The sequence below is a fragment of the Elephas maximus genome, chromosome 23 (genome assembly GCF_024166365.1).
Source record: "Elephas maximus indicus isolate mEleMax1 chromosome 23, mEleMax1 primary haplotype, whole genome shotgun sequence".
Taxonomy (NCBI): domain Eukaryota; kingdom Metazoa; phylum Chordata; class Mammalia; order Proboscidea; family Elephantidae; genus Elephas; species Elephas maximus.
The window spans coordinates 48,781,046-48,808,520 of NC_064841.1; the positions used below are offsets into that span (position 1 = coordinate 48,781,046).

General features: G+C 37.6%; 1 protein-coding gene across 3 annotated transcripts in view; it reads left to right on the plus strand.

The window, feature by feature from the left end:
- The window catches only part of MPHOSPH8 (M-phase phosphoprotein 8), a 99,230-nt gene extending 92,709 nt beyond the window's left edge, over nt 1-6,521 (plus strand). Inside the window, exons 12-14 of one of the 3 annotated variants that reach the window (XM_049867362.1) lie at nt 2,886-3,013; nt 3,929-4,012; nt 4,470-6,521. In XM_049867362.1, the coding sequence (XP_049723319.1) occupies nt 2,886-3,013; nt 3,929-4,012; nt 4,470-4,511 (254 nt within the window). In that variant the 3' untranslated portion in view covers nt 4,512-6,521. The other 2 variants (XM_049867363.1, XM_049867361.1) reach the window with 2 other exon arrangements.
- The last annotated feature ends 20,954 nt before the right edge of the window (nt 6,522-27,475 follow it).

The window sequence follows — 27,475 nt, forward strand, 5'->3', positions numbered from 1 at the left end:
TCCGTGCAGGGGGGGAAAGTTATTCAAAGTGCACGTACCATTTATGCCTAGACATGACCCACATCTGTCCTGAGCTCCCCAGCTTAGTGGAGCTGGCAGATTATCTTTTCCCCGATTGTGAATATATTCCTTCTCCAAGGCCGGGGGAATGGCTCAGGGCACTCAGCCGGACCTATCTCAGGCCCAGGGAAATCGACAGCCACTGAAGCCACCTTGGGGGCTGGGGGCGCAGTAAAATATACGTAGGTACTTAGCTTTTGCTGAGACCCCCATTCTTCTCTGGTTCCGTAGGTGTGAGTAGGTTGTGTGGCTGACTGTCTTTCCCTGAGGAAACTACATCCAGAACGCTACTGCCACCCCAACACGTTCGCTTCAGCGAATGGTGCCTGAGGGTTCCCAGCAATTCAGGTCCTGCAACTCCTCTCCACTTCTGAACCGTCTCTCCCTCCCTGTGCCGCTCAGTCCATTTTCTAACTTTGCCTTTGATGTTCAGGGCTCCTAGCTTGTCATAAATAGAATCGTTACACTTATTTCTTTGGGTCTTTGTTGTAAGAGGGATCACCGGAAGCGTCTGACTACTCCACCTTCTGCCTGGCCTCATGTATTTGTTTTTGTTTTGTAATCTATCAATGAAAACAATTAGGTTCCAAAGCTTTGCTCTTATATTTTCTTCCAAGAACTTTATGGATTTAGATTTAACATTTAGGCCCTTGATCCATCTTGAATTAGTTTTTGTGTTTGCTGTGAGGTATGGATCTTGTTTCATTTTCTGCATATAGAATTCCAGTTTTGCCAGCAGTGTTTGTTGAAGAGTGTTCCTTCCCCATTACAGACAGCTGTTCTTAACATTTTAGTGATTAGTGAACTTAGCCCTGGGGAATTGTAATTTGTGCATTTTAATTTTCACATATCCCTCATAATTTCTAAAGCTCAAAAGTAGATTATATGTATGCCAGCCAGGCAAGCAAGCAAGCATAGATTAACTGGAATGGCCCCTTTGGTTAATGTGTGAGGCCAGCCAGTCATCCACTGTCTGTTATTATTCTAGTAGTATATTCTATGAGTGGATGAATTTGGGGTTACAGAGTTTTTTCTGTACATCTCCAGTGTCTGTAACCATGAGAATTTTTTCCATTAATCTGAAATTTGACCACACAAATACCCTGTCATCCTCAAATCCTTGCCATCCAACATGTGGTCTCTGAAGACAGCATTTTTAGTGTCATCTGGGATCCTGTTTGATGTATAGTCAGGCCCCGACTCTGGACCACATGGTTTTCAGTTGTACATCATGTTGAAAGCATAGTTTGGCTGAGAAAATTTGTATTGCTATCATTAAACAGCTGCTAACAAATTTGCTAGGATCCCTTGTGTCATTTTGTATTTATGAAATTTAAGTATTTGTCAGTTAGAGTAAAACTGACAAATGAAGACGTCTTCCTTAGATCTAACTTATTTTGACTGGCAGCAGTGTAAACATCACCTGAGTTAAAGAATTTTCAAGGCGACTTCATTATTGTTTGGGTGGTTTGTACTGGAGTCACAGAAGACTCAGCCCTCCAGTGGTCTGCAGCATGGCATCCCAGCTGCATATTTCATAGTGGAGCTGAGGGGTAAGGGACCAAGAAAGACTGTCCCAACATTACTGCCAGGCCTTTTGATCCTCAGTGCTCTATGTCGGGGAAGTCGTATGAAATAGCCAGAGAGCAAAATCAGTGTCAGAGCATAAACAGCTTGAAAGGAGAGGCAAGAAAGCAAGGGTCCCAGACTGCTGTTTTTTTCCTGGTAACAGAGCAGATGAATGAAACGTATCTTTGGGGTCTCTTTCATAGTCTGCTCTTGTTGATAACTGGCCTAGATCAATGTCTCACGTTAAAAACGGTTAGTTTACCAGAAAGGTCATTGAGCTCATATACCTGTTATATTCAAATATAACAAATAAGTGTATGATTAATTCAAAAAATGAATTTTACAGATTATTTTGGATAGTCAGTAAAAACTTCATCTCCTGCTAACATTTTTTTTCCAGAATTAGACTGTTTCTAATTAATCAGAAAATTTAGAAGAGGCAAAACAGTATGTACAAAAAAATGGAAAATTACTCAATCCATAGCCACAGGGAACCACTATAGAAATGTCTGTGGATTTGCTTCCATAAACATTGCTTTTTTAATTTTATTTATTTTGTTCCTTTAGATGTTGAAAATATACACAGCAAAACATACACCAATTCAAGTTTCTACATGTATAATTCAGTGACATTCTTCGAGTTGTGCAACTACTCTCATCCTTTGTCTGAGTTGTTCCTCCCCTATTAACATAAATTCACTACTCCCTAAGGTTCCTGTCTGATCTTTGGACTTGCAGTTGTCAATCTGATCCAAAATAGATCTTAAAAGAGCATAATGCTCAAGGCAGACTTTTTTTACTAGGTAAGATATTGTTTGGTTTTAAGAAGACTTCAGGGGATATTTGATGGCGCCAGAAAGTCTGGATTCTGTGAGAATTTGAAATGCTGTTTTGTGGCATCTTTTAAATACCACTTTAAAGAAATTTCAAAATCTTAAATGGCTTTAGTGTAGAAAAGCATATTTAAAAGTGTGTCTCATGAGCTATCAATAGGGAGGGATTTACTTGGACAAAAAAAGGGTTTTGTGGTTTGGGAAATGCTCATTAAACACATCGTCAAACATAAGAGCTTCGCAAAGCCTTCAGCATGGGCCGTGGGTGGTGAGCTGGGTAGACTGACTTCCTTGTCTCAGTGCTCATCCCTGTGGGCTTGTCAGTGGTGACACACTGTGCTCATAAAATGAATTTGTAATAAAATTAAAGTTCATTTTATTAAGATTTATAATAAATTGTGTATTTGTATCTCCCTTATTCAGGCTCTGGCATCCTGCTGTTTATTTTCCATGCAAACTTTCTGGGTAAAGAAGTTATTGCTCGGCTCTGTGGACCATGTAGTGTACAAGCTGTAGTTTTAAATGATAAATTTCAACTTCCTGTTTTTCTGGTAAGATTTTTTTGTAGCTCAATACTGAAAATTACTACCTCCTAATCAAAAGTAGTACAGGTAACTTTTCATTTTAAATCCGTTATAATAAAATACAATCATTAAAATTTAGTAAACCAGTGTGACCCATGAAGTAAAATTATTCTAAACATTGTTAATAAAAATCTTATTCATTTTGTGCCTTAAATTATGCTTACCGTAATGCCTCAGAGCCTACCTTATTCTGAATATAAAGTTTTATGGTTATAATAAATTTTAAATATTATGCCTTTTTTCTCCTCTTGTAATGAAAAACATTGACAAGAAAATTTAGAAAATTCAAAAGCACAAAAAGTTTATTTGTGCTTTCAATATCTAAATTCAAACACTGTATTAACATTGGTTGTATTTATGCCTAGTTTTAACACATGATCTGAATAATCATTACTAGTTTTATTTTTTTAACTCATCATGAAAATGTAAAAAGTACTAAATAATATACTAGTGGCTATGCAAATGCTTTGTAAAAATGCTCTTAAAGAATTTTGTGCATATAACTTTGCCACATTTAGAATTTTCCTTAAGCTAAATTAAACAAAATTAACTGGGTATGAACATTTTTAACACTCATGCTTTATGAAGCTGAATACATTCTAATCTGAAAGATATATCTAGATATATAGTCTTTGCAGATAAATCCTAAAAGCTTTATTTGCATCTTTTTAATAAATTAAGGGAAAAATAAGGAAATCCCAGCATATTGACTTATAAAAAATCAAACACCAAACTTCTGTATGATTCTGTTTGAAATCATTTGAGTTATAAAGGTTTCTGGTCTCTATTATAATGTTATACTGTTAAGACTAATCGTGTTTGTTTTTGGATGTAGAAGTTTCTGAAGAAATACTTTGTTTTTTTGGTCTCTTTCCACTCTAGGATAGTCATTTTGTTTATTCATTCAGTCCTGTTGCTGGCCCCAATAAACTCTTCATAAGGTTGACGGAAGCACCCTCTGCTAAGGTGAAAATTCTTTCCTCAGATTGTTACTCCAGATCACTTCATTATCATCAGAAAAAATTTTCAGGGACATTGTGCTCCTTAGTTTCTGGAAGAAGGGCCTGTCCTAGAGATAAGTGTTCCCTAGGGTTAGCAATTCTAGGTTCACCTTACTTTTATCTAGATCTAAAATGTGCCAGGCATAGATAATGAAATGTGCCAACGAAGAGACTAATGAGAATACATCTCAAGTTAGTTCTAGGCTTTGGTATTTACTTGCCATTACTGTTACTGTTTTTAACATATCCTAAAAGCAAATTATAAGCCCTTGGGGTTTTTTTTTTGTAACAATGGAAACAGCACCAAGTTGAAAATATTGCCCAGTAAGAGAAATGGGTGTAGGCTGTTTTGTTTTCTTCCTCTTTTTAGAAAAGGTGAACTCTGTACTTCTGTACTGATACGTATTTTTTTCTTCCAATAGGTTAAGTTGCTAATAGGTGCGTACAGAGTGCAGCTGCAATGAACAAAGGATTGTGATGGAGTTTTTTTCAGACCTGTTTTTAAGTACTCTCTTCACAGCAGTTTGGAATTCTTCTGGCCCATCTAATACTTTCAGATTTAAAGTCTTATCTGTAAACCTCTTGCAGTTCAAGGCCTGTCATCTGTTGTAGTCTTTAAGATGGGACACAGTTGTTCTAATAGATGATAAAATATACATGTAAGTATTCGTGCCAGTATTCTGAAGTCTCCCTGTTGCGGTGTGCAGACTGCATATTTCAGTTCTCCACAATGTGGAATGCTAAATGAGGATTATTTAAGAAAATTAAAGGAAAGATCTTTTTTAAACTTCAAATTTTCTACTAGCCCTGGTGAATTCTGTGTTAAAAAAAAAAAATCAAGTGTAAAGTTTCTGTTTGCTTACAGCAAGGGAGGCATGTTACATTCAAGACACCCAAGCACTAGATAAAGTGTGAATTTGCTGCCCTTGAAGTATGACTAGTTTGACTAGGCATGCTGAGTGGGCAAAGGTGTGATCTATTTATAATATGTACTTGCTACAGATCCAGAGCAGCAAGGTTGGAATTGACAATAACTTTGTAAATTTGAAGTTATTATCCTTTGGAAAGGTAGCTAGGTGATAATATCTGAATCTAAAACATAGCAAGAATGTAAACCAGGACATTAGCCCTAAGGGGATTGTTTGCTAACTTTTATCCTTATTCTTGAAATCCATCAAGTTATTTGGAAAAGCTAGATCCTGTGCCCTTATTTTGAAAAACTGGAAAAGCTTAAATCCCACCGGTGCCTTGCTGCCCTGGTTGCTACTTCAGATGCCACAGTGCCTCTATGTGAACAGTTACCGCGAGTATAGATTGCTCACGGGTATGTAGCTCTCCTATCCTTTTAAGACATATTTTCCAGACACTAATCAAGCTCGGATTTAGTTTCTGATTAGTTTGTAATTGTGTGAATTGTAATTTTAATGAAAAATTTTTAAGAATGTCACATATTACATCCACACACATTTAAATAGACATTTCAGAGAGCTGTTTTTACTATATAACCTAATACTGCCTTTTCCTACAGTTTTCTCAATAAAACACAATGTTGGTCTTTTTATTTCTTCTCTATGTAGAGTCTCAGGACTTCAAGGTGTGGTTTTCAGTTTAATGAGGATTGAGAATGAGTTTTTTCAACCAAATTGCATCATAGCTTTCTGGGCAAAAAAGAGGTTTGCGTTAGCAACAGTGCATAAGCTAGGAATTTTAAGGGAGACAGTAGTGTCTTGGTCAGCGCTACATATAAATGAGGTTTTAAGTAAAATATGTTTTATCCCACAGTCATGTCTAGGATATAAACAGCCTTACCAGGGATACATTAGAAAATATACTTTTTCAAGGAGGTAAGAAAAAACGTACAAAACAAGTAGAAAACTGAACACAGTTCCTTTAAGGAGCTTAGGTTGAGAAATGGGAAAGCTGTGAAAAATCAACAAGTATGAAAGCTAGGGAGGAAGGTATGTTGGGAAGGTATACATGCCCCCCCTCTTCTATTTTGACTGAAACAGGGTTAGGGACAGAAAAACATGTTAAAATTTGAGATAATTTAGGTGGTTAACACTGCATTTGAGTTGTCCCTATCTCAGCTTTCAACAGTTTTGTGCCACATGGCACACAGTTAAGTGTCTACTACAAATACAGTATATAGCCACATAATTTATTACAGTTGTTTTATGTCTCTGTAACCAAGTAAACAGCACACTTGGATTCTCTATAATTCTTGAATGGGGACTGAAAAATAAATGCTGGAAGCTCTGGTGGCTTAAAGATTAAAAGGGCTTGAATCAGCTGGAACATCACTTTAGAGCTGTTTCTGTGATGAGGCAGCCATCCTATCAGAGTGCAGACAATGCTGCAACTTGGGATTGCAGTAAAATATTCAAAAAAGTGTAAGCAATGATTTCTCTGGGAAATGGTATTTTCTAATAACAACTTACTAAAAGGTATACTTAGTACCACAGGTCGAGTCCAAAGCATATAAGTAATAAAGGATGTACACTACAGAATATATATAACTCGGGTTTTGTTTATAGTATAAGACCCCAGTGATGTCATGACTAAGAAGATAATCACAAATTGAATGAATTACTCTTTGACCAAACTCACTGAAAAACAATTACCACAGAACTTTCTACTTCACTTTAAAAAAAAAAAAAATTACTCCTCTGCCATTATTCCTTTCCAGTGTATAATGAGGTAAGGATAGTACATGTGCATTAACTAGGTTATTCAATTAATTGCTAACTATATTTTTATAATATGAGTTAGTGTTATTATCTACAGTAATGAGTTTGGCAGTAGTAGAAAGTACATTAATACAAGCTTCAATACCTAGTACAATAAATGCTGAAAAAGTACAACTGGATATAAGGGAAGTTTGGTTTCAGTCCAGGAATATAAATTATTCCACTTTATGTATCTATTTCCCCTCTGAATTCATTCAAATTTTGATACTTAAATTTGTAAAATTTACTTAGTGGAATGTCAGAAGACTGAACTTGAAGCACAGGTATTGATTTTTGAAGTCTACACAATGTTATACTTGTAGCTTCTAAAGGTTACCACCATCCTGAATTTACTTCATCCAGAATGCAAATAGTGCTGGCAAGGTTTAACAGCCAGAATGTTACCAATGAAAAGGCCTACTAGTTCTTTAAAATAAAGAAATAGAAAAGCATAAGGAGTGTTCCTAGCAAACACCAGGGAAAAACAACAAACATCAGAATATCATAAGCTATAAAATAACAGTACAAAGTATTTTGAAAACTTTAATATTTCATGCATTTAACATGTTTCATAGCATACTATCGTATAAACCCCTAGAATTTTGAAGTTGTAAAACTTTATTGATCTCTACTAAGTAAATTCTGACAGAGGATGGATGCATATTACTTTATTCACTGACCTTTGGAAATTGATTGTTTTGTGCTAGTTTGCAGGTAATGCTACTTAAGCACAGAAGAGCCTTACTAGTAAGCTAGAATATTATAATGACATTCTAAACTGTGACAGTGAGGGTTTACAATTCAATCAAGACCAAGTGAAAACGGGGAGTAGTCACCTGCCCATCTTGCACACCCAGGGAACCAACTCCCACTTGGAATCCAAGCCTACTTATCTGGCATCAGTTTAGAATGAGAAAATGATTTGTCTATCACCATAATACGTTTTATCTGCCTTTATTTGTCCATCCCATTATTTTTCTTAGAGTGAGAACTACATATTTTAAGTTAAAAACACTATTTTCCTAACAACAATGCCAAATTTCTTATCGTGGGGGCTGACCCAAAATTAAGGGCTACAGAGCAGTGGTAAAAATCCTTCTACTGATGCCTAGTTACAGGGAGTTAAGAAGGGAAGGTCATTACTCTGAATTTATGGGCTACTGTCATAGAATTTTCCAACATTAACCAGCAAGACTACTACACCACCACAAGAGGTAGATACTATTTTGATTTAATTAAAGCCATACACACACACACAACTGAATCAAAATGAGAACCTGAGCTTGCATTTATTCCAGATATTTTAAGCACAGCAAATGTGTTTGTAAGGCATATGTTAAAACAAAGTGTTTATGATTGTTTTTATATACATAAATTCTTTATACGGAGAAAGAATTTCACAAATGAAGTAAGATTTGCCTTCTGGATTGTTTCTCCTGTATCATTAAAAGTGTTTCTCCCATAAAATCATTTGACCTGGGGAAAAAAAGACCAAATTCTTTGTTAACAGATACAAATTAAAATTCATCCTATACTTTTCTAAAGAAGAAAAAAGCAGATTAAGTTTTAAAGAAAATAATTTGCCAGATTAGAATTACTGAGCAGAAGACTAAACAATCAAGAACTGAATTATTATACCTGAACTATTTATAAAAATAAAATCTCATTTTCTCCCCTAATCCTATTGAAAGCAAGTACTTCTACTGGCATTTTATTGTGAACTCTTATATAAGAGATTAACCAAATACTGAAGAGTTCAGTATGCTGATGATATAAAGCAGTGGTTCTCCAAATATAGGCCCCACCACAGACCATCGGAAACAAACCCTGGGGTTCCCTCCCGACCCGTCTTTGTGTGTGTGTGTGTGTGTGTGTGTGTGTGTGTGTGTGCATGCACCTTGCTTTAGATGAAAGTTTACACACCAAATTAGTTCCCCATTCTATTTATACACAAACTGTTTCATGACATTGGCTACAATCCCTGCAATATGTCAGCACTCTCCCCCATTCCACCCCAGGTTCCCCGTTTCCATTTGTCCAGTTTTCATATCCCTTCCTGCCTTCTTGTCCTTGCCTTTAGGCAGGTGTGGCCCATTTGCTCTCATATACTTAACTGCATGTGCTATTGTTTGTTTTACTGGCCTGTTTTATCTGTGGCTGAAAGGTAGACTTTGGGAGTGGCTTCAGTTCTGAGTTAACAGGGTGTCTGGGGGGCCGTAGTCTCAGGAATTCCTCCAGTCACCATCAGACCAGTAAGTCTGGTCTTTTTTTTTTTTGGAGAATTTGAATTTTGTTCTGCATTTTTCTCCTGCTCTATCTAGGCCCCTCTATTGTCCTCCCTGTCAGAGTTCTCCATGCTGGTAGCCAGGCACCATCTAGTTCTGGGCTCCGGCTACTAGACACTATGGTTCACGTGGTCCATTAGTCCTCTGGACAAATATTTTCCGTGTTTCCGTCATTCTCCTTTGTTCTGGACAAGATGGGACTAATACAGTTGTATCTTAGATGGCCACTTTTAAGATCCCAGATGCATAATAAAGAGCATTTATGCAAAGCCAACAGCCAACATCATTCAACATTGTGCAGGAGGTCCTAGCCAGAGCAATAAGGCAAGAAAAAGAAATACAGGGCATTCAAATAAGTAAGGAAGAAGTAAAAGTATCCCTATATTCACAGATGATTTATGCTCTTAAACACAGAAAAGCCAAAGGATCCACGAGAAAACTACTGAAACTAATAGAAGATTTCAGCAAAGTATCAGAATATAAGATAAACATACAAAAATCAGTTGAATTCCTCTACACCAACAAAGAGAACTTTGAAAAGAAAATCACCAAAATCAATACCGGTTACAATAGCCCCCAAGATTAAAAAATATTTTTAGTTTTATTTTTGCTTAATCTTGGGGGCTATTGTAAACAGTATTGATTTTGGTGATTTTCTTTTCAAAGTTCTCTTTGTTGGAGTACTAAGGAATAAATCTAAACAGAGACATGAAAGACCTATACAAAGAAAACTACAAAAACACTACTGCAAGAAACCAAGAGACCTACATAAACAGAAAAACCTACCATGCTCATGGATAGAACCAACACTGAAATTGTCGATTCTGCCCAAAGCGATGTACAGATGTAATGCAATCCTGATCCAAATTCCAAAGTCATTTTTTAACAACATGTAGAAACAAATCACCATGGGACGGGAAGAGACCCTGGGTAAGTAAGGCATTGCCGAAGAATAAGAGCAAAGTAGGAGGCCTCACACTACCAGATTTTAGAGCCTTTTATACCGCCACAGTAGTCAAAACAGCCTGGTATTAGTACAGTAACAGATATAGACCAGTGGAACAGAATTGAGAACGCAGACGTAAATCTATCCACCAACGGGCAGCTGATACTGACAAAGGCAGAAAGTCCATTAAATGGGGAAAAGACGGTCTCTTTTTTTTTTTTTAGCAAATGGTGCTGGCCTAAGTGGATATCCATTTGCCAAAAAAAGAAACTGGACCCAGGCTTCACACCATACACAAAAACTAACTCAAAATGGTTCAAAGACCTAAATATAAAATCTAAAATGTTGAAGATCATGAAGAAAAAAAAGAGAACACTAGGAGCCCTAATACATAGCATAAATAGTATACAAACCATAACTAACAACGCACAAATACCAGCCAAGAGAAACTGGGAGCTCCTAAAAATCCAACACTTACGCACATCAAAAGACTTCACCAAAAGAGTAGAAAGAAAAACAAAAATTTTTTGGCTACGACATACCTGATAAAGGTCTAATCTCTTAAATCTACAAGACACTGCCAACACCTCAACAACAGAAAGGCAAATAATCCAATAAAAAAAATGGGCAAAGGATATGAACAGACACCTCACCAAAGAAGACATTCAGGCGGCTAACAGACACATGAGGAAACGCTTACAATCATTAGCCATTAGAGAAATGCAAATCAACAGTACAATGAAATACCATCTCACCCTAATCCAAATGGATTAAAGCTGGGCCTAAACTAAATGGAGAAATTGTGGAGAGACTGGAACACTTATTTACGCACGGCTGGTGGGAACATAACGTGACAACTTTGGAAAATGATTTGGTGCTTCAAATAGAAATACCATACAATCCAGCAATCCCACTGCTAGGAATATATCCTAGAGAAATAAGAGCAGTCACACAAATAGAATATGCACACCCATGTTCACTGCAGCATTTTCACAATAGCAAAAAAAAAAAAGAGGAAACAACTTAGGTGCCAATCAACAGACAAATGGATAAACAAATCATGGTACAAACACAATGATAAATAACAATGATCAATCTGCAAAAAAAATCTCACATCATGGATGAATCTGGAGGGCATTATGGTGAATGATATTAGTCACAAAAATATTGTGTGAAACCACTATTATAAGAACTCAAGGTTTAAACAGAAAAAAATTTTTGATGGTACAAGGGTGGGGGGAATTCACTTAACTAGATAGTAGACAAAGATCAACTTCAGTGAAGGGAAGGAAAACACACAATACAGGGGAAGTCAGCACAACAGGACCTAAGCAAGAGCTAGTAAGCTTCCTGGACACATCCAAACTTTGAGGGACAAAGTAACGGGGGCTGGAGCCTGGGGACCGCAGTTTCAGGGGGCATCTAGGTCAACTGGCATAACAAGGTTTATTAAGAAGATGTTCTGCATCTTACTCTGGTGAGTGGCATCTGGGGTCTTAAAAGCTTGCGAGTGGCCATCTAAGAAGCACCAACTTGTCCCATACCACTTGAAGCAAAGGGAAATGGAGAAAACCAAAGGCGTAAGGAAAATACTAGGCCAAGAGACTAAAGGACCACAGAAACCAGAGACTCCACTAGCACACAACTGAGTCCCAGAGAGAGCGAGAGGAAAGTGTGGAGCAGAACTCAAGTTCACATAAAAACACCAGACTTAATGGTCTGACAGAGACTGGAGGAGTCCCCGAAAATGAACTGAAACCATCCCCAAAGTCCACTCTTCAAAGATTAAGAAACAAAAGCCGTTGCCATCGTGTCAATTTTGACTCATAGTGACCCTATAGGACAGAGTAGAACTGCCCCATAGAGTTTCCAAGGAGCACCTGGTGGATCCAAACTGCCGACCTTTTAGTTAGCAGCTCTAGCACTTAACCACTACACCACCAAGGTTTTCAGACAAAGATCAGGCAGGACTATGAAACAAAAAATACATGTGAGAAGTGTGCTTCTTAGTTCAATCAGATACAGGACACCAAATGGGCGGCTCCTGTCCTGAGACAAAATGAGAAGGCAGAAAGGGACAGGAACTGGTTGAATGGACATGGAACCCAGGTTAGAAAGGAAGAGTGTGCTGTCACATTGTGGGGATTGCAACTAATGTCTCAAAACAAGGTGTATAAATTTTTGTATGAGAAATTAACTTGAGCTGTAAACTTTCACCTAAATCACATGGAAAAAAAAAAAAAAACCCCAGATGCTACTGACAACAAAGTAGGACACAGGACATACTCTTTATGAACTATGTTATGCCAGCCAACCTAGATATCCCCAGAGACCATGATCCACAGCCCTCAGCCCCAGTAACTTGGTGTTTGGATGTATTTAGGAAGTATCTATGACTTTGCCCCGTTTGTGTTCTATTACATATATGAATATACATACTGTACATATAAATAACCAAAAACTAAACCCAGTGCCGTAGAGTCGATTCCGACTCATAGCGACCCTATAGGACAGGGTAGAACTGCCCCATAGAGTTTCCAAGGAGCACTTGGTGGGTATATTCCTATATGCCCTCCTTCCCCAATTCAACATTTGTATCTGACTACATATATCTGCTATTATTTGTTTATACTGTTGTTGTATAAGCTATGGTATTTATAGTGCTTGCCTTTTTCTTCCTTTGTGTTCCTGTACGAGTCTTCCTTTGCCTTGGTCAAGTTGTGCTGACTTTCCCTATATTGTGCAGTCTTCCCCTTTACCAAGGTTAACACTTGTCTACCATCCAGTAACTCCCCCCCACCCCTTCCTCATAACTATAAAAGATTGTTTTTTTCTGTGTGTAAACCTTTTCTTGAATTTTTATAATAGTTGTCTCATACAATGTTTGTCCTTTTGTGACTGACTTATTTCATTCACCGTAATGCCATCCAGATTCATACATGTTGTGCGATGTTTCCCGGATTCTTCATTTTTCTTTGTTGTTGCATAGTATTCCAATGTCTGTATGTACTATAATTTGTTTACCCATTCATCTGTTAATGGACACTTAGGCTATTTCCATCTTTTTTGCTATTGTGAATAATGGTGCAATGAGCATGAGTATGCATATTTTTATTCATGTGATGGCTCTTATTTCTCTAGGATATATTCCTAGGAGTGGGATTGCCAGATCATATGGTATTTCTATTTCTAGCTTTTTAAGAAAGCGTCCTTTTTTTCAGTGGTTGCACCATTTTACATTTCCACCAGCAGCGCATAAATGTTCCAGTCTCTCCACACCTAGCCAGCATTTACTGTTTTCTGAATTCTTGATCAGTGCCATTCTTGCAAAGGTGAGATGGTTTTGATTTGCGTTTCTCTCATGGCTAAAGATAGTGATTTGGTGACCATATATTTGGTGGCTACCTGAATGTCCTCTTTTGGTGGTGTCTGTTCATATCCTTTGCCTCGTCTTTTCTTGCTGAGTTCAAGTTTTCTGTATATTTTAGAGATTAAACCTGTATCAGCTATTTCGTTGCCAAAGTTTTTTCCCAATTTGTAGGTTCTCTTTTTACTCTGTTGGAAAAGTCTTTTGATGAGCATAACTACTTAATTTTCAGGTTTTTTTTTTTAGTTATGTAGTTCACCTTCTGGAGTTGGTACATTTTTAGTTATGCTTGGTGTTCTATTTTTGCCATGAATTAGCCCTGACCATACATTTTCTTTCATGAACTTTAGAGTTTTAGGTTTTACAATGAGGTCTTTCATCCATTCTGAGTTAATTTTTTAGTATGCTCTGAGGTATGGACCCTGTTTCATATTCTGCAAATGGAAATTCAGTTTTGCCAGCACCATTTGTTGAAGGTGCTATCTCTTCCCCAGTTAATGGACTTCGACCCTTTGTAGAAGATCAGGTATCCATAGGTGGATGGATTTATTTCTGGGTTCTCAATTCTGTTCCATTGGTCTATGTGTTGTATCACTATGAGGCTGTTTTGGCACTCCTGTACCTGTATAGTAGGTTCTAAGATATAGTAGTGTGAGGCCTCCTACTTTGCTCTTCTTTTTCGGTAATGTTTTACTTATCTGGGGGCTCTTTTGTTTCCATATAAAGTTGGTGATTAGTTTTTCCATCTCAGATCTTCATGAGGATTGACTTGTATCTATCGATTACTTTGGGTAGTGTTGACATTTTCACAATGTTAACATCATCCTATCCACAAGCATGGTATTTCCATTCATGAAGGTCTCTTCATTTCTTGCAGTAGTATTTTGTACTTTTCATTATGTGAGTTTTGGAAACCCTGAGGGGCATAGTGGTTAAGAGCTACAGCTGCTAACAGGCAGTTCGAATCCATCAGGCGCTCCTTGGAAACTCTATGAGGCAGTTCTACTCTGTCCTATAGGTTGCTATAAATAACCCTAAAAATTAGGGGTGGTAAAGATTTGTATTGTTTTTCTGATTTCCTTTTTGGAGTTCTCTTTGTTAGTGTAGAGAAATCGATTGACTTTTGTATGTTGTTCTTACGTTGTATATTGAATACCACTATTAGTTTCAGTAGCTTTCTTGTGGATTCTCTGGGATTTTCTATGTATGAGATCGTATCATCCCGGAATAGGGATAGTTTTACTTCTTCTTACCAATTTGGATGGCCTTTATTTCCCTTATTATCTTATTGCTCCGGCTAGGCCTTCCAGCACAGTGTTGAATAAGACTGGTTATCAAGGGCATCCTTGACTGGTCCCCATTCTCAGGGGGAATGCTTTTGGTTTCTCCCTCTTGAGAATATATATGCCTTTAATTATGTTGAGGAATTTCTATTCTATTCCTGTCTTGCTGAGAGTTTTTATCAGGAAAGACCGTTGTACTTTATCAAATGTCTTTTTTGCATCAATTGAGATGATTATGTAATTCTTTTCTTTTGGTCTATTTATGTGGTGGATTACATTGATTGATTTTCTAATGCTGAACCATCCTTGCATACGTGTATAAATACCATTTGGTGGTGATGTTTTTTTTTTTTTTTGATATGCTGTTGGATTCTATTAGCTAGAATTTTGATACCAATGTTCACGAGGCAGATTAGTCTATAATTTTCTTTTTTAGTGGTGTCTTTACCTGCCTTTGGTGTCAAGGTTATGCTGGCTTCACAGAAATGAATTTGGGAGTATTCCTTCCTTTTCTATGTTCTGGAATAGGTTGAGAAGTATTTATGTCAAACTTACCTCTGAATGTTTGGTAGAATTCTCTAGGGCTTTTTTGTTGGTGGTGGTCAATTTTTATGACCTCTTCAATTTCTTCTTTTGTTATGATTCTCTTCAGATTTTCTACCTCAGTTTCTGTTAGTTTAGGTAGGTAGTGTGTTTCTAAGAATTTGTCCTTGTCCTCTAGGTTTTCAAATATGATGGAGTATAACTTTTTTGTAGTATTGATATGATTCCTTTTACTTCAGTTGGTTCTGTTGTGATGTAACTCATTTCTTATTTGGGTTATTTGCTTCTTTTGTCAGTTTGGCCAGTGGTTTGGTGATTTTATTGATTCTTTCAAAGAACCAACTTCTAGTCTTGATTGCTTCGATTGCTTTTCTGTTTATTTCTGCTCTAATCTTTTATTATTTCCTTTTTTCTGGTGGCTGTGGGCTTCACTTGCAGCAATTTTTCTTTTGTTTGAGTTGTAAAGTTAAGGTATTGATTTTGGCCCTTCTTTTTTGATGTGTGCATTTATTGCTATAAATTGGCCTCTGAGCAGTGCTTTTGCTGTGTCCCAAAGGTTTTGGTTTGTTGTATTTTTATTCTCATTTGATTCTAGGAATTTTTTTTATTTCCTTTTAGTTTCTTCTCTTACCCACTGGTTTTGAAGCATGGCGCTGTTCCAACTATTTGAATTTTTTTCCTTGTTCTTCCTGTTACTGATTTCTAATTTTATAGCACTGTGATCTGAGAAGATGTTTCGTGGCCTAACATTTATGGTCTATTCTGGAGAATGATCCATGTGTGCTATGGAACAATGTATATTGTGCTGCTCTTGAGTGGAGTATTTTGTTATGTCTGTGACGTCAAGTTGGTTGATTTTGTTTAGATCTTCTGTATATTTGCTGAGTTTTTTTCTAGTTGCTCTGTCCATCATCATCAAAAGTGGCATGTTAAAAGACTACTACTATTATTTTAGAACTCTCTATTTCTCTTTTCATTTCTGTTAGGGTTTGTTTTATGTATTTTGGAGCACTGTCATTGAATGCATAGATATTTATCAAGGGTATGTCCTCCTGGTGGATCATTATATACTATCCTTGTCTCTTATGATGGACTTTCATTTAAAGTCTTTTTTATCAGAGATTAATATTGCTGTTTTTTAGTTACTGATTCCTTGCTGTATTTTTTCCATCCTTTGATTTTTAACATATTTAAGTCTTTGTGTCTAGGTTGTGTATCTTGTAGGCAACATATTGATGGGTAATGTTTTTTATCCATTCTGGCATATTCTGTCTTTTGGCTGGTACATTTAACCCATTTACTTTCTGTGTGATTATCAATAGATTTGAACTTATTACTGGGGTGTGTGTGTGTGTGTGTGTGTGTGTGTTGACAGTTTCATCATTAGGACTCCCTTTAATATTTCTAGTAAGGAAGGTCTGGTTTTTACAAATTCCTTAACTTCTGTTTATCTGAGAATGTTGAATTTTGCCATGGTATTTGAGAGAGAATTCTTCTGGGAATGATTCTTGGTTGGCAATTCTTTTCTTTTAGGGTTTTATATCTGTATTCCGTTGCCTTCTTGCCTGCATAGTCTCTGCTGAGAAATCAGAGCTTAGTGTTTTGTTTTTTCTCCCCATTGATACTTAGATGAAGGTTTACAGAGCAAACTGGTTTCTTATTAAACAGTATACATATTGTTTTATGACACTGGTTAACAATACCATAACATGTCAACACTCTCCTATCTTGACATTGGGTTCCCTATTACCAGCTTTCCTGTCCCCTCCTGCCTTGTAGTCCTTGCCCCCAAGCTTTTGTGTCCCTTTAGTCCTGTTTTGTTTTATGGGACTGTCTAATCTTTGGCTGAAGGGTAAACCTCAGGAGTGACTTCATTACTGAGCTGAAAGGGTGTCCGGCAGCTGTACTCTCAGGGCTTCTCCAGTCTCTGTCAGGTCAGTAGGTCTGGGTTTTTTTGTGAGTTAGAATTTTATTCTACATTCTTCTCCAGCTCTGTTCAGAACCCTCTATTGTGATCCCTGTCAGAGCAGCCATTGGTGGTAGCCGGGCACCAACTAGTTGTACTAGACTCAGTCTGGTGGAGGCCATGGTAGATGTGGTCAATTAGTCCTTTGGACTAATCTTTTCCCTTTTATCTTTAGTTTTCTTCATTATTCCTTGTTTCCAAAGGCGTGAGACCAATGGAGTATCCTAGATGGCCACTCACAGGCTTTTAAGACCCCAGATGCTACTCACCAAAATAGAGTCTTACTGGAGTTCTTTTGTCCGTAATATCTCATTTTTCCCCAAGTTGCTCAGAATTGTTTCTTTCAATGTGAAAAGTTTCATTATGTCTTGGTGACTTTCTTTTGAGGGGTTTTTTATCCTGTATGGGAAGACCCTGGTTGCATAGTGGTTAAACACTACGTCTGCTAACCAAAGGGTCAGCAGTTCGAATCCACCAGGCACTCCTTGTAAACTCTATGAGGCAGTTCTACTCTGCCCCATAGGGTCGCTATGAGTCGAAATCGACTCGACAGACAGCAATGGGTTTTGTTTTTTTTTTTTTTTTTGTATCCTGTATGGGATTTGCTGAGCTTCTTGGATGGAAATCTTCTGGTCTTTCATGATATTGTGGAATTTTTCTTCCAACAAAACTTCTCTACTCCTGGAACTCCCTTCACGTGTTATTTACCTTCTTCGTACTGTCCCACATAACTGTTAGGCTTTGTTTTTATTATTATTCTTTTTTCTGATCCTCAAACAAATTGGTATCAAGGGATTTGCCCTCTATTTCTCTAATTCTTCCACTGTTTCCATTCTAATTTTATGTTCTTTCATTGAGTTATCTCCTTCTGATATTTTATTGTTATTCTAGATTTGTAGTGGCTAGTTTTGTATGATTTCTAAATTGTCTGTTTGTCATTTTTGTTCTTGTACTGTTTTCCTGGGAAACTCTGGTGGTGTAGTGGTTAAGTGCTATGGCTACTAACCAAAGGATCGGCAGTTTGAATCCACTAGGTACTCCTTGGAAACTCTATGGAGCAGTTCTACTCTGTCCTACAGGGTCGCTATGAGTTGGAATCGACTCAACGGCATTGGATTTCGTTTATTGTTTTCCTGAAATTTTCTAGGGTTTTGTCTGTTTTTTCGTTGACCTCTTTGAGGACCCTAAATGCAAGCCTTTTGAATTCATTATCAGGCAGTTCTTATCATTTCCTCACAAGATTTTCTGACCCTTTATTTGGTCATTTGGTTGAGCCATCTTGTCTTGTTTCTTTATATGATTTGATATTGTTTGCTATCTTCAAAGCATTTAGTGTGTTGTTTTATTTATGATTTTGTTTTACCACTGTAGGCAGGTGGAGCGTCCTTGGTGATCGTTCATGTGGTGTCACAGGGACGTTCACTTCTTGCTCTCAACCGGAAGGACCAATGGCAGGCAAGCTGAGCCCTCTTTGCTGTTCACTGTTTTAGTGAGACAGCTGAGGGTGTACTGGCTGAGCGCTATCCAGAGGTACATGAATGCTCAGAAACACTCACCAGATGGGTAGACGATGGACAAGGACCAAGGTGGGCGTTCAAGTGCACTGATTCGCTCCTTTCATTCCAGGACAGGGTGGTCAGCTGAGAGCACACACACAGGTAGTTGCCTGAGTAGGTAGCGGAGGGACAGGTAGCCGGGAGCGGGCAGAGAAAGTGAAGGGGCGGGGGGGCATTTGAATATGGCCCTGTGCATGCCACCCACCATACTGGCCACGTACCACTGCTGGAGAGTCACTCTGTCTCTCATTACTGGCTCACTACCTGCTCTGGGTATGCTGGGGTCTCTGAAGCTCTTGTCCTCTTTCCTGTACATTCCCTCCTATACTTTCCAGTTCATATCTTCCTCGCCTTGCTAGACTCTGAATATATTGACATAATTTCTCTATCTCCTATTGGGAGTTCTGTGATACTGTCTTCCTTTGCTCCTCACCAAGAGTCACTGCTGGCTTTGTCTCAAAATGGTCCCGCTGTGCCAGGCTATCTAGCAGTGTACCACTACTCCGTATCTTTCCCCGTCTGCTATCATTCAGTTTATTTTTCCAGTCAGTGTTGTATCTAATTCTGTATACTTTCATTTGATGCTCAGGGTTCTAAGGTTGTCATCTGTATCTATTTCATTTTGTTTCTCAGGTCCTTGCTGTAGAGGTAATGGACTGATACATCTGACTAGCCCGCGATCTTTAATCTACCCTCAGTCTGTTTCAACAATCCCACCAGGTGATTCTGATGCCCCTTAAACATTTGAGAACCACTTGTTCAGTTTCAACCATTGCTTCAAGAGACAGCTGAAAAGTGTTTTCAATTATTAAACCTATTCCTCACTCATTATCTCATTATTTGACATTTTGCATTTAAGACAATCTAAAAAACTTCCTGTTCGACTATTTTGCACATTAATGACATATGTCTGGCAGTAACAAACACCAACGTGCAAGGCAAGAATAACACTGGCTGTGATTGGTTAAGGTTATGTGTCAACTTGGCTGGGCCATGATTCTCAGTGGTTTGGCAGTTATATAATGAAGTAATTTGGCTCTTATGTAATGACGTAGTCATCCTCTACTTTTGGTCTTTGAATCTGGTCTTTGAAACCTAAACCATATTGATAAGTGAGGAAAGGGTGTTATGACTGATATAACACAAGATTAGAAAATTTGAGGCCTATCTACAAAAGAGCTAAAAGTAGTGGGGGAGAAATGGAGAAAGTATCCTTAATATGGATCTGATGCTGTGATACTATACCATTTTTTAAGATTACTCAGACACTTTCCAATGGCAATGGAGTATAAGACTAAAATTTTAGATTTGGGATCTCAAGATATTCCAAGGGAATTTTTTTTTTCTTTGTAAGTAAGACCTGTTTAATATGTCATTTCTACTGTCAGTCCATTTTTACCTAAATATAAATAAATTCCATACACAGTACTTCCAGTGAGGAAATAGGATGACAATTTGGATCTAAAAATAACCTCCAAGCTTCCCTAGAAACAAAAATGTCAGTGGTGCCAGGGATTTAATAAGAAGACAGGCAGAGTTGTACAGGTTTCAACTTCAGCTATAAACTATTCACTAATATTCCAGTAACTCACAACACTGAGTTAAACTCAATATAATCACAATCGGGTAGACTAATTAAAGAAATCAAGAATAAATAAATACTTCATGAGATAATATAAAGTAATTAACAAATGTTGGCTAACCTGAAAGAAATATGATCCCAGCATTCCTAGACTTTTAACTGTTCTGAAATTACGCTGGAAGCCGAATTTTAAATGTCTTCACCCATGATTTCTTTTATAATCCTAGGAATAAAAGAAAATCACGTTTAGCCTTTTTAAAAAATAACTGATTTCAAGAATCCACCGAAAACAGAAGTATTAACTCTTGTAAAGAAACGTTAACAGTAATAAGGTTCTGTTAAGATTAAAGTTTTTACCTCATTTGATTATTTCCATCTAATAAGGGTTTTCATTAAAAATATGCCATTTCTTCAAAGAACATGAACTAAAATTCAGGTAAGTTTTATCATCTGGTATTAGAACAAACACTACAAAATCCTAACAACTAAGTAAATTTCAAGTCTGCTAACAATTTAGAAATATTTATTTTCTTAGTCTATTTTGCTATATTCCTACTTCATATCCCTCAGCACACCAATGCTTGAAACCTTACAAACCGAAACTCTACAACGAAATCTGATTCCTTTCGTAGCTACAAGAATTTATTCTACCCTGTCCCGTTGGCAGGGCATACAAGAAATCTACGCTGCGTCACAACAAAGGCTCTCTTACCCTAGGACAGAGGCTTATCTATCAAAAATAGAGCCTATGGCAAGTACTGAAATTGCACCCCTGTCCAACATTACGTAACTTTACCATAATATCAGCTTAAAAATACAAATCAAGTACTTGATTTTTTACTTAACACATTATGGCACTACATGAAAATTACAACTGCACACCTTCCATGCTTTGAGGAAGGATGTTGGGCCATACCAGGTTAATAGAAACTGCTCAGTGATGCCATGGGGCCTGTGCGCTCTACACCCCGCCTCCCCTCTCCCCCCCAAATTAGCACCCAGGGCAAATGCCATACCTGCCATTCCTTAGATATGCCTCTGAGCTAGGAATACCTTGGGTAAGTGTTCTCCCATGAGGAGAAAATGCACCCCAGGTTTTACATCGGGTGCAGGTCTGTGTTTATTATCTCAACCTTATGAGAGTTTATAATATAACTGAAATATTACAAGTACGGCACAAAATTAAAATTAGGAATAAATACACAATCCTACACATTTGTACTCATTTCTTTTAACTGTTAGGGGTACATGATCTAAAACTATTGGAGAGCACTATACCAGATTAGTGATCTTTTCAAAACTCTTTTTAAGTTATTCACCTGTTCTGAGAATTGGATGAAGTATGGACTCCATTCCCCAAAATGTATGTATGTGCATGTACAAAACTCTGTATGTAATTTAAACAGATTTCAGAGAGCTCCTAATGAACCTCAGTGATCCATGATCCCAGTTAGAAGCCCTAACTTAAATTTATTTTTTCAAACAAGCCATGGCATCAATAAACAAAAAAGTATCTTTTGTATACTTCCATGAGGAACTGGCATTCGTTCTACTGTACTATCTTGAGTATTCTACATACTGTTGAATATCTACTAAATTCATTAGCATTTATTTTTTAACTGAACTTTCTTAATATATGGTTTTATACATGTATTACTTTTATATATATTGCCTTAAGTAAAGTTAAGGCTAACAGGAATAAATGGAACCATGAACCAAACTTGACACCTGGATTACTTAATTCTTCTTAATGAAACAATGGCATCAAGATTACTAAATTCTAATTAAGTCTTCTCAACTTTTAAGAAAATTGAACTTTCAATTTAAAAATCATTAACTACTGAAACGTAGAAGTACATTATAAGAAAAGTATGCAGGACTTTGGTGAGTGGCATCTGGGGTCTTAAAACCTTGCGAGGGGCCATCTAAGATGCATCAATTCGTCCCAACCAGCCCAAAGCAAAGGAGAATGAAGAACGCCAAAGACACAAAGAACAGCCCAAGAGACAAAAGGGCTGCATAAACCAGAGACTCCATCAGCGTGAGACTAGAAGAACTAGATGGTGCCTGGATACCACCAATGACCGCGCTGACAGGGAACACAACTGAGAACTCCTGACAGCGCAGGAGAAGAGTGTGATACAGAACTCAAATTCATGTAAAAAGACCAGATTTAATGGTCTGAGACTGGAGGAACCCTCAAAGCCATAGCCCCCAGATGTTCTGTTAACCCAGAACTAAAACCATTCCCGAAGCCCACTCTTCAGACAAAGATTAGACTGTGAAGAGTGTGCTTGTTAGCTCAAGCAGATACACGAGACCAAGGGACAGGACCTGGTTGGATGGACACAGGAAACCCAGGGTGGAAAGGGGGAGTGTGCTGTCACATTATAGGGGTTGAAACTAGTGTCACATAACAATATGTGTATAAATTTTGCATGAGAAGTTAATTTGAGCTATAAACTTTCACCTAAAGTGCAATAAAAAAGTTTGCACAAAAAATAGATCACAATCCAACAAAAGTAAAGGCTCAGCAATACAAAGCTGTTCAAATTACAACTTAAGTTTTTAAAACTCAAGAAATAGGATTTAAATAATGGCTCATGTTGAAAAACATTTTGCTATAACTCTATGTAAAAGACAAAGATTTCCTCTGAAACAGAGCCTCAGCTGTGAACAGAAAGGTTTGAGTCCACCTAGAGGTACGCTGGAAGAAAGACCTGGTGATCTACTTCTAAAAAATAAGCCACTGAAAACTCTATGGAGCTCTGACATACATGGGGTCACCATGAGACAGAACTGACTCAATGCAGCAAACAGTATTTTTTCCCTCTAAAACGGACTGCTCTTGTAGCAAGCCATAGGAATGGCAGTTTGGGGGAGCCTACTGACTTCAATAGCAGGGCTTCTCTCCTGAGAAATGTGTTCTAAGGGGGAATTTCCACGTTATCAAACATTACCACCTGACAGATCTTCTGCAGAACAATGATCACAACTGATTTTGAAAGACAGATTTGAATACTGGCTGATAATAAATAAACCAAAAGCAATTTCCAACAGTCAAAATATGTACAGGTAGTCCCCGAGTTATGACGTATTCAAGTTACAACGAACTGCACTTATACTTATCCTTTTTTTTTTTTTTGGTACATCTTATGGTTAGTAATATGTACTGCACACAATGTTGCAGCATGTAATTTGCTGGTGTTTTCATTCTCAGATATTCACTTGCAGATGGTCAATGTTGTGATTTACTGATCAAAACACTGGTATAGCAAGCTACGGCCTAGTCTACAATGAAGTCTGTGTTGGGGCTCATACTGGATAGAAAGTTGGAAAATGTTCAACTCTAATGACATACAGTGACTCAACTGCACACATACCTTACACTGTCTTCACTGTTACAACGCTGACACTGACAAATATCGGATTTATAAAGATACTCAATAATAAAAGGCAATAATAAAAACTAAGAAGAAAAGGGGTATTTGACTTTCACCACAAATGACATACAATGGAGTCATCAGAACAGAACCCTGGACTATCTGTAGAACAATCTTCACTGAAGAAATTGTTTTCCAATGTTGATTACTAGATTCCCTTTAAACAACAAAGAGTATACCTTCAAACAAAGAAAACAGGGAAATGGTGTGTAATCAAGCTAATAATATATCAAAAAAACTGAAGTGCTATAAAATTCAAAGGCCATCAACTTCTAAAGAAACTTGAGAAAATGCCCATAAAAGGTGCAGACCTGTATAACATGACTAAACATCCTCAAGTTCATCCTGCTTTTTGATGTAAAGCAATTTCAACTGAAAAACCATACTATTAAATGTTAAAAATCCAGCCTCCAGTTTGGCTAGCCTCCAGTAAACCTTGAAATAGCCTCAGGTATCCGCATAGGCAGTTTTTCCAAGAAGAAACAAAATTTATACTAAGTATCTTAAATAAAATAAGGCACACCTGAGTTTGAACTGCTGAACTTTCAGTTAGCAGCCAGGCACATTGCGCCACCTGGTCTCCTTTCTAATAAAGTTACCAGTGCTTAAATTTACTTTTACAGCAAAAGTTACAAGTAGTACAATGAGTTTTACATTAGATGTCATATAACCTAAGACTTAAGTAGCAGTAAGGGGAAAGGCAAAGGGACTTAAAAAGAAACAGTTTATGAAAAGCTCAACATGAAATCCCACAGAGTCCAAAAGAAACGTTCTTGAGCTAATAGAGAAATTTGGCCAAACTTTCAGGGCATAAGGTAAAAGTCAGCTGGGTTTCTAAACACCAGCAATGAGAAATCTTAAAGGGAAGTTAGGAAAACATTCCATTTATAATAGCATTTAAGAGAATACCTAGAAATACATCTAACCAGAGATGTGAAGGATATATACAATGAAAATTAAAAAACACTGATTAAAGAACTTAAAGAAGACTTAAATGAATGGAAAGATCTTTCATGTTCATGGACTGGAAGACTTAATATTGCGAAGATCTCCATACGACCCAAAGCGATCTATACATTCAATACAATCCTGATCAAAATTCCAACAGCCTTCTTTACAGAAATGAAAAAAACAATCCTCACCTTTATATGGAATGACAGGAGGTCTCGAATAGCTAAAGCAATGTTGAAAGAAATGAATAAAGTAGGAGGACTCACATTCCTGATTTTAAAACATACTGTACAGCTACAATAATCACAACGGCCTAGTACTAATAGACACATACTCAAATGGAATAGAATGAGTCCAGAAATAAACCCACACATTTATGGTCAACTAACTTTTGGCAGGAGTCCTGGTAGCACAGTGGTTAAGAGCTTGGCTGCTCAACAAAAGGTAGGCAGCTCTATTCTGTCCTAAAGGATCACTATGAGTCATAATCGAGTTGATGGCAACAAGTTTGGGTTTATTTTTGACAAGAGTGCTAAAGTCTATTCAATGGTGTTTCTTCAATAAATGGCACAGGGAAAACTGGATTTCTGCATGCATAAAAATAAAACAGGATCCATGCCTCACATCATACACAAAAACAAACACAAAATAGAATAAGGACCTAAATGTGCAAACTAAAACCATAAAAATCATAAAAGAAAATGTAGGGCCAAAATAACAACAAAAAAACAACTAGCCCAATCACAAAATTGGCAAAGAACTAGAATAGACATTTCACCAAAGAGGACATTCGAATGGTGTCTGGACATTCAAATGGTGTCCAAACACATGAAAAGATGCTCAGCACCATTAGCCATCACAGATGGAAATAAAAAACCACAACAAGATACCACCATTCCACTTCCATCAGGATGGCTAAAGATTTACCAAAAAAAAAAAAAGTTGGCAATCATGTGGGCAATAATGACTGCATTCCTTCCATCTACTTTTGCTGCTTCCTGCGTCGTTTAATATTTTCCCCATATAATCCTTCACTATTGCAACTCGGGGCTTGAATTTTTCCTTCAGTTCTTTCAGCTTGAGAAATGCTGACCATGTTCTTTCCTTTTGGTTTTCTACCTCCAACTCTTTGCAAATGTCATTATAATGCTTTACTTCGTCGTCTCGAGCCACCCCTTGAAATCTTCAGTTCTTTTGCTTCATCATTTCTTCCTTTTGCTTTAGCTGCTCGATGTTCGAGAGCAAGTTTCAGAGTCTCCTCTCACATACATCTTGGTCTTTTCTTTCTCTCCTGTCTTTTCAATGACCTCTTGCTTTCTTCACGTAGGATGTCCTTGATGTCATTCTACAACTCCTCTGGTCTTGGTACATTAGTGTTCAAAGAGTCAAATCTATTTTTGAGTTGGTCTCTAAGTTCAGGTGGGACATACTCAAGGTCGTATTTGGGCTCTCGGGGACTTGCTCTGATTTTCTTCAGTTTCAACTTGAACTTGAATATGAGCAATTAATGGTCTGTTTCACACTCGGCCCCTGGCCTTGTTCTGACGATATTCAGTTTTTCCATTGTTTCCACGTAAGTCGTCAATTTGATTCCTGTGTATTCCATTTGACGAGGCCCATGTGACACTCACCGTTTATGTCGGTGAAAAAAGGTATTTGCAGTGAAGAAGTCGGTTGTGCAAATTCTATCAAGCCATCCACAGCATCGTTTCTATCACCAAGGCCTTATTTTCCAACTACGGATCCCTCGTTTCCAACTTCTGCATTCCGATCACCAGTAATTATCAATGCATCCTGACTGCATGTTTTAACAATTTGACTGCAGAAGCTAATAAAAATCGTAAATTTCTTCATCTTTGGCCTTAGTGGTTGGTGGGTAAATTTAAAAAACAGTCATATTAACTGGTCTTCCTTGTAGGCGTGTGGATATTATCATATCACTGACAGCGTTGTACTTCATTCAGCATAGATCGTGAAATGTTCTTTTTGACGAAGAATGCAACACCATTCCTCTTCAAGATCTCATTCCTGGCATAGTAGACTATATGGTCATTCAATTCAAAATAGCCAATACCATTTGAGCTCATTGATATTGACATTCATGCATTCCCTTCATTTTTGAAGATTTCCAATTTTCCTAGATTCGTACTTCGTACATTCCAGGACCGATTATTAATACATGTTCGCAGCTGTTTCTTCTCATTTTGCGTTGTGCCACAACAGCAAATAAAGGTACAGAAATCTTTATTCCATCCACCTCATTAAGATCGACTCTACTTTGAGAGACAATTCTTCCCCAGTCATATTTTGAGTGCCTTCTAACTGTGTTGGCCGGGGGCGGGGGGGGGGCTCATCTTCCAGCACTATATCAGACAATGTATTGCTACTATTCATAAGGTTTTCACTGGCTAATTTTTTTCAGAAGTAGACTGCTGGGTCCTTCTTCCTACTCTGCCTTAGTCAGCAAGTTCTGCTAAAACCTGTCATCCATGGGTGACCCTGCCGTTATCTGAATACCAGTGGCATAGCTTCCAGCATCACAGCAACACGCATGCCCCCCCAGTACGACTAATGGCACTGTATGCGCTGGCGAAAAACAAGCCTCCAGGAATTGAAGGAACATCAACTGAACTGTTTCAATAAACAGATGCAGTGCTATAAGCGCTCACTCATCTATGCCAAGAAATTTGGAAAATAGCTACCTAGACAACTGACAAGAAGACATGCATATTTATGCCTATTCCCAAGAAAGGTGATCCAACCAAATGCGGAAATTATCA